This window comes from Parus major, chromosome 4 (genome assembly GCF_001522545.3).
Source record: "Parus major isolate Abel chromosome 4, Parus_major1.1, whole genome shotgun sequence".
NCBI lineage: Eukaryota > Metazoa > Chordata > Aves > Passeriformes > Paridae > Parus > Parus major.
Window position 1 is genome coordinate 25,818,811 of NC_031771.1, and position 12,880 is coordinate 25,831,690.

At 40.5% G+C, this 12,880-nt stretch overlaps 2 protein-coding genes across 10 annotated transcripts in view; one reads left to right on the forward strand and one right to left on the reverse strand.

Moving 5' to 3' along the window:
* The window catches only part of FAM160A1 (family with sequence similarity 160 member A1), an 80,343-nt gene extending 71,989 nt beyond the window's left edge, over positions 1-8,354 (forward strand). For all 6 annotated transcript variants that reach the window (XM_015624737.3, XM_015624738.3, XM_015624736.3 and 3 more), the window contains 3 exons: positions 2,317-2,495; positions 2,777-2,915; positions 6,931-8,354. In XM_015624737.3, coding sequence (XP_015480223.1) covers positions 2,317-2,495; positions 2,777-2,915; positions 6,931-7,181 — 569 coding nt within the window. In that variant the 3' untranslated portion in view covers positions 7,182-8,354. The remainder of the gene's footprint in view (positions 1-2,316; positions 2,496-2,776; positions 2,916-6,930) is intronic.
* The window catches only part of GATB (glutamyl-tRNA amidotransferase subunit B), a 56,918-nt gene continuing 48,323 nt past the window's right edge, over positions 4,286-12,880 (reverse strand). Inside the window, exons 15-16 of one of the 4 annotated variants that reach the window (XR_001521030.3) lie at positions 6,588-6,714; positions 4,286-5,155 (exon numbers count right to left, since the gene is read on the reverse strand). The gene's annotated coding sequence lies outside the window, so the exon portion shown is untranslated. Of the gene's footprint in view, positions 6,715-8,630; positions 11,481-12,880 lie in introns of those variants that run through there. The other 3 variants (XR_001521029.3, XR_001521027.3, XR_004496861.1) reach the window with 3 other exon arrangements.

The window sequence follows — 12,880 nt, forward strand, 5'->3', positions numbered from 1 at the left end:
CTTTAATGGAGATCTTAGTGATTGCATGTAAAGAGGTACTTGCAACAACACCTTGAAAATGTTCAAATTGCAGGGCCTTTCAAAGATAGCAACCTTGTCTAATGAAAGATGTTCCTGCCCAGGACAAGGAGCTTGGAACTAGATGGTCTTTGAGGTCCCTTCCAACCCAAACGACTCTGTGATTCTGTATCTAATTTGAGGTGCTGTATTATGCTTGTAGATGTGTTTTTAAAAGTTTTTAGGTTGCTTTTACTGTTTTGGGAGGGCATTAAGGGATGGGGCCTCTCTCTGACAGAAGTTTCCCACAGCCAGTAAGTGTCAGCAATGCGAAGATGCTCCCTTCAGGTCTATGGATCTGTTAAGAAAAATGCACTCTCAGTGTCTTATATCTACTATAACAGCATTAAATGCTCTCATCTCTATTTTCACTTGTGGTGTTCAGGAACAGGAGTTTATATTTTGCTTCCTCTCTCTCCATTTATCAGTACTTGACTTCATGGCCATGAAAAGAGTAATTTTTTGACTTCTCATCTAGTTACCCTGTTTCTTACAAGGCTCCTAAGTTCTGCTTACATCATCTGATTCCCATTTCAATAAATTCTTGGGGGTAAAAGTCATGCTTTCACTTAAAAAAAAATAATTATGTATTTGGTAACCTTTCTTGCAGTGGCAAGCAGCAGTTGTTACACATACCTAGCTGCAGCTTTACCTACTGAGCTTTGAAGTGTTACCTAGAGAAGAGAAACAGTGACACATCTGAGCTCCTTCTGCCATCCGCTTTGATACAATAAGGCTCCCATCGGGAGCTATGTGAAAATGTCACCTTGAACAGGATAGGTTGTGTTGGGACAGAAGAAACTGTATCTCAGCCAAAGTGTTTGGGGCTGCTCCACTGGGGACGGGGGTTCTGATGGCTGTTGAGGTGGTTGAAAGGCAGCAACCACATAAAGCCTTGTAAACAGTGGCCCTCCCACCTTTCCTCTTGTGAGCAGAGCTGTGCCAGCATTAGCCCTGAGAGATGAGTCTGGAAGGAGTGCTTGCTTTGTGCTCACAGTTGCTGTAAAGCATGATAGATTCCAGCCTTCAGAGGAGCTCTGTTAAGTGGAATGGCAACAGGGGCACTCCTCATTTGATCCTTCCTGTTGCTCTGTTCCAGAGGTGCCTTAGCCTCTGCCACAGTTTCCAGTAGGCACATTGAACTGGGCTGCACTGTACGCAGCCAGCTTGGATGGCAGCCATGTGCAAGCTGAGGGGAGCTGGAATGGTGTGGGATTATGGCCACCTGCTTGACCCTAGAAATGCCCATGGCATTCGTCTTTTGCCAGATTTGAGGGTGGGATAGTCAAAGATAGCAGTGCTAATCATCCAGGGATTCTTCTGCATGGTTTTCCTAGCTCTTATGCAACCGGAATAGTGTGGTAGGACAGTGGGTGGGACAAGGGACATTTCTAAGACTTTACTTGTGAGTAGGTCCCTTGTAGTGGCTGCCTCGAGTGCCTCCCCAGCTGTGTAGTCTAACAGTGTAGTATTTGGGTGAGGTCATTCTCAGCCTTGCAAAGGTTTCTTAAGCTTAAGCACTAAGGGTTTGTGTACTTCATGGTAAATGCTTCTGTATTTCAGTGGCTGTCCTTCAGCATGAATACACAAACTAAAGCTATTATTTATTGGTGACATTTGTATGATAACGCCTATGTCTACCCACAATTACGCTTATACATCTATTTTAATGTCTTCCCTGCTTTGTGTGACTGTTTGGTGTACTGAAGATGCCTTTTCTTCTGATGGGGACTATCACAGCTTGATTTTTATGTTTAGAATAGCATTTTCATATTTTCTTTAGAACACCATTTTTTTGATAGAACAAGAAAGCTAGCAGTAATTCACTTTGTCCAGTCCTTACATAGAAATAAGGCACAGGAAGAGTAAAAAGAACATATTCTATTTGCCTTAAAACTAGTAGTATCCTTCCAATTTATTCAAGGGGAATAGAGTAGTAGACTGTAATGTCCTATGCTAAATCCTTATTGGCACATGCAAGTGGAATAGTCACGCATGTTAAATATGCTCTTAATGTAAACTGATTGGCTAGGTAGCAAATGTGCTGCTAACCACAAAAGCTTTCAACACCTCTGTTAAGTCTGCTTTCTCTGTTCATCTACAGTTTGGGTTTTCTCCCTGCTGTCTTTAATTAGTGTGTGGGAGGGCTAATTTGCTTGGTTATGATGGTCAAAACTCCCTTTAAATGCTTTTTTCCTGGATCTTAGCATTTTTCTTCTGTGAAAACAAAAGCATTGATTCCTTCTTATTTTCCTGCAGGACCATTCATCAGCGTAGTGTTGTCAAAGTTGGAGAACATGCTGGAGAATTCCTTGCATGTAAATTTGCTGCTTATTGGGATTATTACTCAGCTGGCAAGTTATCCACAGCCGCTTCTTTGCTCCTTTCTGCTCAACACCAACATGGTGTTTCAGCCTAGTGTGCGCTCACTCTATCAGGTATTTATCACAGGAGTTAGCCATGCCTACTGGAGCAGTGTCTTTAGTGTCCCCATAAGCCTTACATTAGATCCTTTCAGTTTCACATGAAGCTTTCTTACCTGTCTGAGATCTTCTTATTTAATTTCCACGTTTTAATTACATTTGTGCTAAGAACTGGAAACTGTGTGACCATAGCTTTTGTCAGAACTCTAATGCAGGTAGAGAAAGCTTGAATATTCAGTCTGTGGCTACACTGGGAACAAAGGAGAAAGAAGTAATTGTTACTGTTGTTTTGGCAGGTGCTGGCATCTGTGAAAAATAAGATTGAACATTTTGCTTCCATTGAAAAAGACTTCCCAGGTCTTCTCCTGGAGGCCCAACAGTACCTGCTTTTTCGTGTGGACATGTCTGATGCTGCGGAAGAATTGCTCACCAAAGGTAAATGATAACCATGCTCAGAGGAGAACCAGTTACCCCTGTCCTTTTCTCCAGGTTATTAAAAGGTGTGGTATGTTGTGAATGTCATTAGCCAGCTGTATCCTTCTGACTTTAAAGTGATGATGTTCACTGTGTAGACCACAGTATATGTGTCTATATGGATATTCTTTGCTGTTTAGAAATTTTTATTTGGTATATAAAACATCTGTTTAAAGAAGTAACAAAATCAGTTCTTGGCTTGCTATCAGTAAACAAACTCGCTTTCAAAGCATGAGGTGAGGTGGCATATGTGCATGATTTTCATTTTATTTTTAGCCTGACCTTCAGCTAGTCATTGGTTCTTTTTTGATAAATGTTAGAGAGGACAGAAGTCCAGGATGAATTGGTTTCTGCAACAGTTGAATAAGGCTTGGTATCATGGTTTGGGCTACCACTGAGGGAGATAAGACACTGAAAGTTTTCTGGCTAGTGCCTTTCTTGTATGACAAATAAAGCAAAAGAAACAGAAAAAACCAAAAGGTGTGTGTCTAAGAGCAGTGGGGAGTTAGACAGGTATCATCCCACCAAGCCAGCTTTGCAGGGGACTCTGTAACATCTGCTGCCTCTCAAGCACAGTGCACACTGCAGCTGTCTTTACAGTTACCTGTACTTGTTTGTACCACTGTGGGTCAAGCTAGTAAAAATAAACAAAATGAAATCTTAGCTGCCAATTAAGAACCTTCCAGACACAGGCAGGCAATGGGTAGAACTGAAGCCCTGTCCTGAGGACGTGCTTGTTCTCAGCTTGCTGCTAAGTGGGCAATGTTGGATGCAGACTTCTCTTAAAAGCCAGCTTGCCACTTGATGGGAATGTGTCAAATTTGGTGAGTAATGAAGAGCTGACTCTGCAAGAGGGTTCAAGAGAGGCTGCATTTACAGGTGTATGCTTACTCTTTGAGAGTCATTAATAATCACCCACTCTGCCCACACTTCTGTGAAGATGCTGATGCTTTTCTTCAATTTCCAGAGGTGTGGAAATCGGGACTCTTTATGTGCTATTTTAATTGTGTTTTCATTTTTCAAGGCTCTGAAGAATAATCTACTTAGTTTCTAGTCAGCATAGTATGTGTTTCTAAGGCTTGCAGTACATCTAGTCTGTAAAATTATAATCTTGCTAAGGCTGCTTCCCAAAGAATTGGTCTGTGGAAGGTGCCTGCTGTAAAAAAGCTGTGTATTGCACATGTCAGTAGTGTTTTAGGCTCTGCATTTTGGTGCCATAGAAAGCCTTGCAATTAAATGGCATTGTAGCTAGCATGTGGGAGATGAGATTAGGAGGCAACATTCAGAGTCCTTTTTTTTCTCAGGTGCTGGCAATAAGAACTTTTACATAATGCATTCCCAATGACATTTATTTATACTTCCTGTTTTACGTCAGTTTTCTTCTGTGGGCTTCAGAATTTGCCAGGTTGACTCATGCTGGTCATTATTTAGGAATTTGAAACAAGGCTGCTTAGTCACCCTGTTAGTACACTTTCTTCCGCATAGTGGCAACTCCTGCAAAGAAAGCTTCTCTTGACAAGTAAGTGGGGAGTAAGTAAATGTCAGGATAAAATGCAGACTTGATTCCCTACAGGACTAGTGATGCAAGTCATCAAGCTGTAATCCTGGGGGAGTGTTGGCTCAGTAGCCCATCAACCATTCATTATATTGATTAAGAAGTTGCAAGGTAGGAACTGCTGCAGTAATGGTAAATGAAAAAAAAAACCAACAAAAATACAAAACCAAACAACAAATTAGGAACTCCCCATGGACTATTTTGCATTAGCTTGACCACCACCTCTGACTGTCAGATATATTGGTTGCTCTCTGAGAGATTTTTCCCCTGAACAGAAGTGGTGAATAAACCCCAGAGTTCTCTGCAGATCTGAGCATAGCCAGCCTCCTACAGATTTCACATATGAGAACCTGAAGCCAGAGTTAGTGAGGAAGACAAATGTAAAACCAAAACATTATAGAGTGTTTTCTCTCTCTTTACAGGGTAGGTCTCTGAAGGTTTTTGAACAGAAATTATACAATTTGTTCTTTTTTGCTTGCAGTAGTGTGTGGTTTCTTCCACAGCAGCTTGGGCTCTGGTTACACATCTTGAGCTGTCACGATGTAGTTCCATGTGCAAGCTGCCCCTCTTTCAGTGTGTTGGTAACAATCTTCAGAGTACTCATTTGCTCAGTTTTCAATTGTATGACTCAGATTGCATCCTGACCCTAGAGAGAAGTGAACAATCCTGATCAAAGAAAATAAAATCAAATCTCTGGTTCCTAGATCAACTTTCTATGCTTTTCTCATATTTTGGGTTTTTTTTTCTCCCAAACAACTAGTTGAATCAAAACCAAAGTTATTTTTAGAAATGTATCAGTTTTGATTCTTTTTAAGAGTAAGAGTATAAACAAAAGCAAAGCTTTAACAGTATCCTAGCATTCTGGTTATATTGCCTAAACTATTTAAAAAACTTAAAATATTAATTATGAAACGTATTGACATTAGAAAATCTGGAAAAAATCTTCAGGGGAAGCTTAAAACTTTATCTTTTCATTGTAATCTATAATTTAAGTTGTTTTTCCTCCCACAGTCAGATTTTCCCACAGAACAGAAATTCCTGTACTCTGTCTCTAGTAGGTAGAAATTTGTAGAATAACAACATGAATGATTGATAAGTCTGGAGTTGGAAAGGAGTTTTAAACTCAAGAAAAGTACGAGTCTGTTAAATGATTGAGATGAAATTTTCTTTTTTCAAGTGTTTGGAAGAGTAGAGTAGTTCCACAGTGCCTTGGGTGAAGTACAGGCAAGGAATGAAAGTGCAGAGCTGCTGAACAGAGGGATTGCTGTGCAGCATCGAGTGAGGCCTTCATCTACAGCTCCCCCTGTTTGCTACTTGGAGAGGTTTCAGAGCAAGTCTGGCATCATTTGAGACTTACTTGAACATAAACTGTGTGTGCTGTAGGGGAAACCCCTTCTGAAGGCAGTGATGCAGTGTTGGGCTTGTCTGCAGTATCTGAGTTAACATAACAGCCCTTTTATTTCTTTTTAATGATTTACTTAAACATCTCAGGAGAACATCCTACTTCTAAGTTAGACAGGATTTTATCTGTCTCTGCTGTTGGCCTCAATGATACCTTGTAGCAGAGAGTTCTACAGGTTAATTTTTCTTTGTAGAGTATTTAGTTCCATCAGCATTAAATTTTGTCACCTTTTTAGTTTCACTAAATTAATTATCATCTAATTAAAGGGCAGTTCTGCTTCAGGTTGAAACAAGGAGCAATTGATTGAAATTTAAGTGCTCTGTCACTGTAATTCCATGCATTCTGATACTTGAGCTCTGATCCTCTGAACTCTGGCAGGAGAGATCATATAGCAGAGCACACAGGGGCTTTCACTTGCTCTCTTTTAATGGTTAGTTTCTTTACAGGGAAGTAAGTGTAGTTAGTGGGGCCTATAGCTGCAGAAAAATCTGATTTTTAAATTTTTTTTCCCTTAGTTTTTAACTTGCTTCACACTCATGCGGTGAGGTGATAGTTCGGCCTTGAACCCATTGACATGGTGATTCACAGGGTGAGGATAGAGAAAGAGAAGTAAAATGAAAACAGCAGTGTGATCTGGAGGAGGGATAGAGCATAATATTGTTGAAATGGAGACAACCATGCTGGCTCTAGATGGGTAGATATTATCTGCTGTTTCGGAAGGTAAATCCATATGACTCTTTCCCTTGAGTCCTCTTCTGCCCACATATTTCTCTCATCAGAGCTGGAACTGAATGATATATAACCTGGGGAAAGACAGGTAATAAAAAATGCAATAGAACCAGGTCATGTAGAACTTTAAAATGCTGGATTAGTGGAGTATCTGCCTGCACAATCTGGGTACTGCAAATTACAGCTCTGAACTCAATCCTTATAAACTGGGTTTGGATACTGTACAAATACTCTGTGAGCTTAATATAGAGAGTCTTTTCTCTTTCCTCTCCCTCTCTTATTGTTTTTAGGTAATGGCCAGCACAGCAGCAACACAGGGAAAGGAAGGAATCTCCCGGAAGCTTACCCGGCTGTACTGCAGCCCTTCCTGGCACAGAAAGGAAAGAAAGGCCTGGCTCATCCCAGCCTTCCTGCGCACGTGAGGAACGCCGTACTTGCAGCTGCCCTTTTCCCAGAGTTCCTGAAGGAGCTGGCAGCTCTAGCCCAGGAGCATTCCATTTTATGTTACAAAATACTGGGGGATTTTGAAGATTATTATTAATGGGTTTTTTAAATGTGTTTTGAAAAAGCTTTTGGAGTTTAAACAGATTTTTACTGCAAAGCTGCTTTCAAAAGAAGGTTGTACTTCAATATTTCCTGAAAATACTTGATTTGGAGGGGGAAAAAGGAGGCAAAATATTATTCCAGTTAGGCCTTATAATTTCCCTCAGTGCTACATAACTTATTTGAGATTTCTGATACTGCTCATACTGCAGCTTCCTTCTTCATTCCTTCCTCTTTACACAGCCATCCTTCTTCAGTGTCACTAATTCCTCTTGAATTTCTGCAATAGACGCTTGTTGGCTGGCTGAGAGACACAAACATGTTGGCTTTATCTGTTCCAGAAATACTCTTCTGGGTAACTTGTTAGGAGACAAGTTTGCTTGAAGAAACATTGCCCCATGGGAAAAGTTCACAGTATAAAAAGATATGCAGAATCTGCAGAATACCCTTTTATGTGAAGGACTGTCATTCTCGATGTCATTGTCCTCTTTGACTCTTCCCTTGCTTCACCCTGAAGCGGAATTCTTACCAATCCACATCCAAAACCCCTTTTTTAAATATTGGCTCAGGTTTTCTGAATTCAAGTGATCTTATGTGTAGTAAACCCATGAGTAGCTGAAAGCAGGTGCTGGGCCCTACACATACCATATTGCCTTATGTCGAAGACAGATCTGCAGCTATCAGCTGTTGGGCTTTGAAGTCCAATGAAGTGTGTAAGTGGATGTGGATTGCAGACTGCCTGGAATTTTCCTTGCGGTTCCTCAGCATTCCTTGATAACTCTTGCATTGCTACCTAAGCCTGCAAGCATGCCTTATTTAGTAAGATTTGCACAAAGTACAAAACAAAATGTTTCTATGCAAGCTGTTATTAGAGTCTAGTTTATTTGTATGCTTGTTTTAATAAGCTAAAGAAAGATACTCAGTATCTTTCTGTAGTGTTAAATGGACAGCAGGCTGTTTTTGTCTTTTTGTCTGTTTTTTTAATTAAATGAAAAATGTTTGCTTGCTTAAGAAAGGTGTACTGTTTTGTTGTTAATTTCTTTTGGTTAAGGGAAAGTTAAGTTACTCTTTGTTTACTTTTAGTTTAGGTGTTGACTTTTCCTAATATTGCACTTCTGGGATGGTGAGGGGAGGACCAGGCTATTCACCATCTGCAGAAAAGGAAGGAGTAATGGGGAAATCTGTCTGCTGGTGACTAACTGCTTGAGAAAATTCTCTTCTGTGAGTAATGGGCTTCATTAGAAGAACCCAAACATGATGAATTGGTGCATCACCACTGCATTTTGTCTTATCTTAGCTGCATAATTGTGATTCCAGTGTGTTGTAGTTGGCTACATAAAGAGGTGCTTAGTTCAAGAAAGCCATAAACCCTTTTGTCCAGGATACAAAATAACAGTGACTCCAAAGTATGTGAAGAAACAGAAATCAGAAATAACACTTGCATACATTAGTTCTCCTGCTCATTGTAATTCCATAATGTAGAAATCTGGTTTGTTACATCCTGAATTTGAAACACACTTTCTCAGAGATTTCAAGGAAAAAAACAGTTTAAAAATAAAAACCAAAGACACTCCAGAACAGTCTAATTAATTGCACGTCAAATTCTTCTGGAATGTGCAGTGCAGTTTAAGCTCCTAAATCCTTTAGATAGTTCTGAAAAGTTCTGCGTTTAATCTACAAGGTATAGATCGGAGTGTCTGCATTCATTGTGTCAGCTTGCTGTAGGCTGTTCCAAGAAAAAAAAATAAAAATCCCCAAGTCTACCTTCAACAAAATCACCTCCAGAACTTCTCTGGGTCCATCTTTATTTGTTTACTGCACAGTCTTCACTTCCATGATGGCTGGGCACCCTGTTGCTTTCTAGCTGACTCTCTGGCTTGCTTACATTTGTGACCTGTTTAGTTTGTCAGGTGCCACTGCATCACTGTGTAAATCATTGACACATTGTGTAAATCACCTACTGACCTCCACATGGCCCTATCTCACCTCACCAGTTTTCTTGGAAGCTGAAGCCAAAGTCGTGGGGTTTTTCCTTAAGTATTAGTTGTCCAGGTTGAAGAGAGCTCTTTCTTTCTTCAGTTTCACCCACCCCTGCATTGTTGTTGTAAATGGGTAATGAGATGGAGTGATTTATTTTTTAAAAAATTTTCTTTTTTAAACTTGTCCTACAGCACCCTGGGTCATTCCCACCTCTCCCATTTCTGCTGCCTTCCATGCTGTGCTCATAGGCCTGGCCTGAGGGGATTCAGTGTGTGTGCGTTATAAAGGTTTTAGCATTATGGTTGTAGGGTCAGTGCTTGCTCTGCTTCTCACCTCTTCTGCAAGAACTGCATGTGAGCAAAAGGAAAGTTTGATCAGCTGACTTTTAGTGGTTCAGAAACTAGTGCTAAAATGCAGAACCAATCTAATCCTTTTTTTTTTCTTTTTTGAGGAATGTTTAGAAAGGAATTATATTATTTCACTTTTTTAAAAATAAAGAACTCTGCAGACCAGTGCTCAAGGCAGAAAATTACTACCTGAACACTCCTTTCTTTTCTTTGTATTCTAAACTAAGAATCCTTATTTGCTGGGTAGAAAGGATTCCTTTTGAGATTGTTAACTGGTGTTTTCAAAAAAACGTACAAAATCACTGCAGTTTCATTTTGGCAGGTCTGTTAAGCTACATGAGGATTTCAAAATGTGGACTGCTCATAAAATCATCTGTAAATTTGAGGAAGGAGAGGATTTTCCTCATAAGTTTTGGTACAGCTTATGGTCTACATCCAGTAGGATAAAGTCAGCCTTTGAAATCTGGAGTTGTGCGGAAGGCTTCTTGCTGAAAGGTCAGAGCTGTGTTTGTGCTCAGTGTCCCCTCACAAACAGTAAATGTCTGTCAGCTCCCCAAAAGGAAGAGGTGGATGAATGCAGTGACCCTGGCTTAGAATGTAAAAATGCAGATCATACATGTACCTTTACACTGCTTGGTTTCTGAGTGGGATCAGATTTGCAGCTGTGTCTCAGCTGTAATAGCAGTATAATGTCTGGCAGCCAGCACAAAAAACTATTGATGGGAATTGCCTCTTCCTGCCTTCAAAATGCAGAACCTGTGATTTAGCTTGAAAATGTTGATCTTTTCAGATGAATCACATCTGTGTGCATAAGCTCTTCAGCCAAATGCTTCTCTAATAAGCTTCTTCCCTCTAGTTAGATAATGTGTTATCCTGTCTCTCACCAATGACACATCCTTTCCCAAAAAACCCTGTGCCTGTGGTCCAAGCTGTGGTCCTGCCTATAGGTCCCTGGAGGATAACCGCATTATGCTGCTCTTACCAAGAACAAGGAAGTGCTTTATGATCTGGTTTTCCCCACACTCGGGTGGGTGTGTGACTGGAGCAGTCCTTCATTGGTACATTGGCTCAGCATCAGTCCCAGATGAAGTGCCTTGGCAGATCTCTTCCAAAGACTGCAGGTGGTGGCTCAGTGATACCAAAGTGAATTTCCAGCCTCCTACTAGATGTTTCAAACTGTGAATGCCACATTTCCAATTATGTAGCCTTGGAGTGTGTTTATAAGCTGTTCTGCTATAGCAAGGAATCTTTCCAACATTTTAAACTTGGGGTTTTTTGTGTGTGTGCGTGTGTTTGGTTTGGTTTTTGTTTATTTTGTTTTTGCAACATACCTATAAAGTGAGCACTTTGTCTTAAAAGATTTGTAGTCATTCTCTTTTACCTTTGGCCATTTTTGGATGCTTTCTGGGTTAGTCTCAGTAAACATACACATGGTTTGTGTTAATTGGACTGAAGCACTCAGCAGTTTCATTGATGCTTGTGCACCAACACACTGGATCTTTGGACATGTGTAGTCAGGTGCAGTCCCTTGTGTTGCTGGCTGTGCTTACTACTTTAATTATTGTATTCTAGGCATTTTTCTTAAATTTGATCTTTTCCATGTGTGCCCTAAAGAATATTATGGTATTTTGAATGAGATCAAGTTGTTAGCGTTGCAGTTCTGGATGTGAAAAATGCATCGTCTTTTTTTGTCCTGGTAACTTCTGACCTTGGTTTGGAAGAACAGAAATGAGAATTTCTGTTTTCAGATGTATTCTGTGGAGATGAGAAAATTCCAGTATCAGACATGGACTGTCCCTCCCACCAGCAGGCCCAGGTACATGCTTCCAAGCATCCAGTTCATAAATTACTTGTTTCCTCTTTCTTTGGGCTTTGTCAGTTCGCAAAAAGTCTGAATTCAGTGATGTCATGCTGCGGTACAGAGCACTTTCAGGTGTGATTTGGTATTTTTAGTAAGATTGGTAAATTTCCTAGGATGGGAGAAAACAAAGTATGATTGAGTGGACCTTGGACATCAGTAGGGGGCCATGATTTGGAATGGCAGCAGGACTGGATAGACAGGAAGCCTGAGCAGCATTCCTGCCACCAACACCGCTCATTGGCCCGTGCATAAAGCCCAAGTGGTCTGTTCAGTCCTTCAGAGAAAAACATTTGCAAACAAACTTGCAGCATCCTGCAGAGTCCAAGGGTTTAAGTTCAAGAGGTTAAGTTCTATTTACCAAGAGAAGTTCACCATCCAGCACAGCGTGTACACACTCACTACCCTTTTGTGCACTCTGCTTAAGCCTCTCAGAAGGTTTTGTGCTTCAGGAAGGTTTTTTAGCTCCCCTAAGATGCTCTAAAATCTCTGGGTTGGAAAGAAAAGGATGGGAGCAGTGTTATTTGTTGCAGTTAAATTATGTCATTGTATCATTTGAATTTGTAGCCACAGCTACTGTTTGAGGATGGCTTGATTTAATAAGCAATTTACTCTGCCGTATTTACTGAAATTGCTATGTCATGCCTGCAGTTCTTATGACAGCTTCCATTACGTTTGTAACATTTAAATTGCATCTGTGTTTATGAGTAGAATACAGGGATTTTCCTCTTTCTTTTCTTTTAACTCAGCTCTGGCACTGTACAGTAACGATACTGCTGTGTCCAGATCCGATTTAGATAATTAGAGTATGTTCCTCCTTGCACTCTTTTGAGCATTATCAGCAGAAATGGAGGATACATGGCACTGGGGCTGGTTACATTAATGAGCAAACCAAAGGTAAAACGCCACAGATTAGCAGGGGGCACTTCCCTCTGTGTGAACTGCAGAATTTACATTTGTGTTGCTCTGATTTATCAGGTACCAGAAAGAAAAAGCTCAAACTTGAAAAATGAGTATGACCATGTCCTACAGTACCTGTCAAAGTGGACAGCAGTTTTGAGATGATGTTTTGAGACAGAAATGTGCAAAGGAGAGTAAAAATTGCTTCTTGTGAAGGTGGTGTCAGACTTGTATAAATAGGTGTAATCTTGGGTAAGATGATGGTGCCAGCTGTCTGACCACAGACAGCCACAGAATGCAGCACTATTTCTGTGACTGTGTTGGTGGTCAAAGCCCTGCTCTGACTAAATGCACTTTAATTTTCAGTGGCCCACAGCTTTTCTAAACATGTTGTGTCCCAGCATCAATGTATTTTATTTGTTATATGCTCAGTTGGAAGCCTCTTATTTATGAAAAGGAGCATTACTTGGAGTCTCAAATATGTAGGTGCTTTAAGTGGCGTTTTGTTGCTGACTGTGCAAATCTTCTTTTTGTTCATTGATTATAATGGTTCTTGTGTGGCAGCTGGATTAAATTAAGACTGAAGTCTCTGGGCTAAAAGCCCTGATGGAA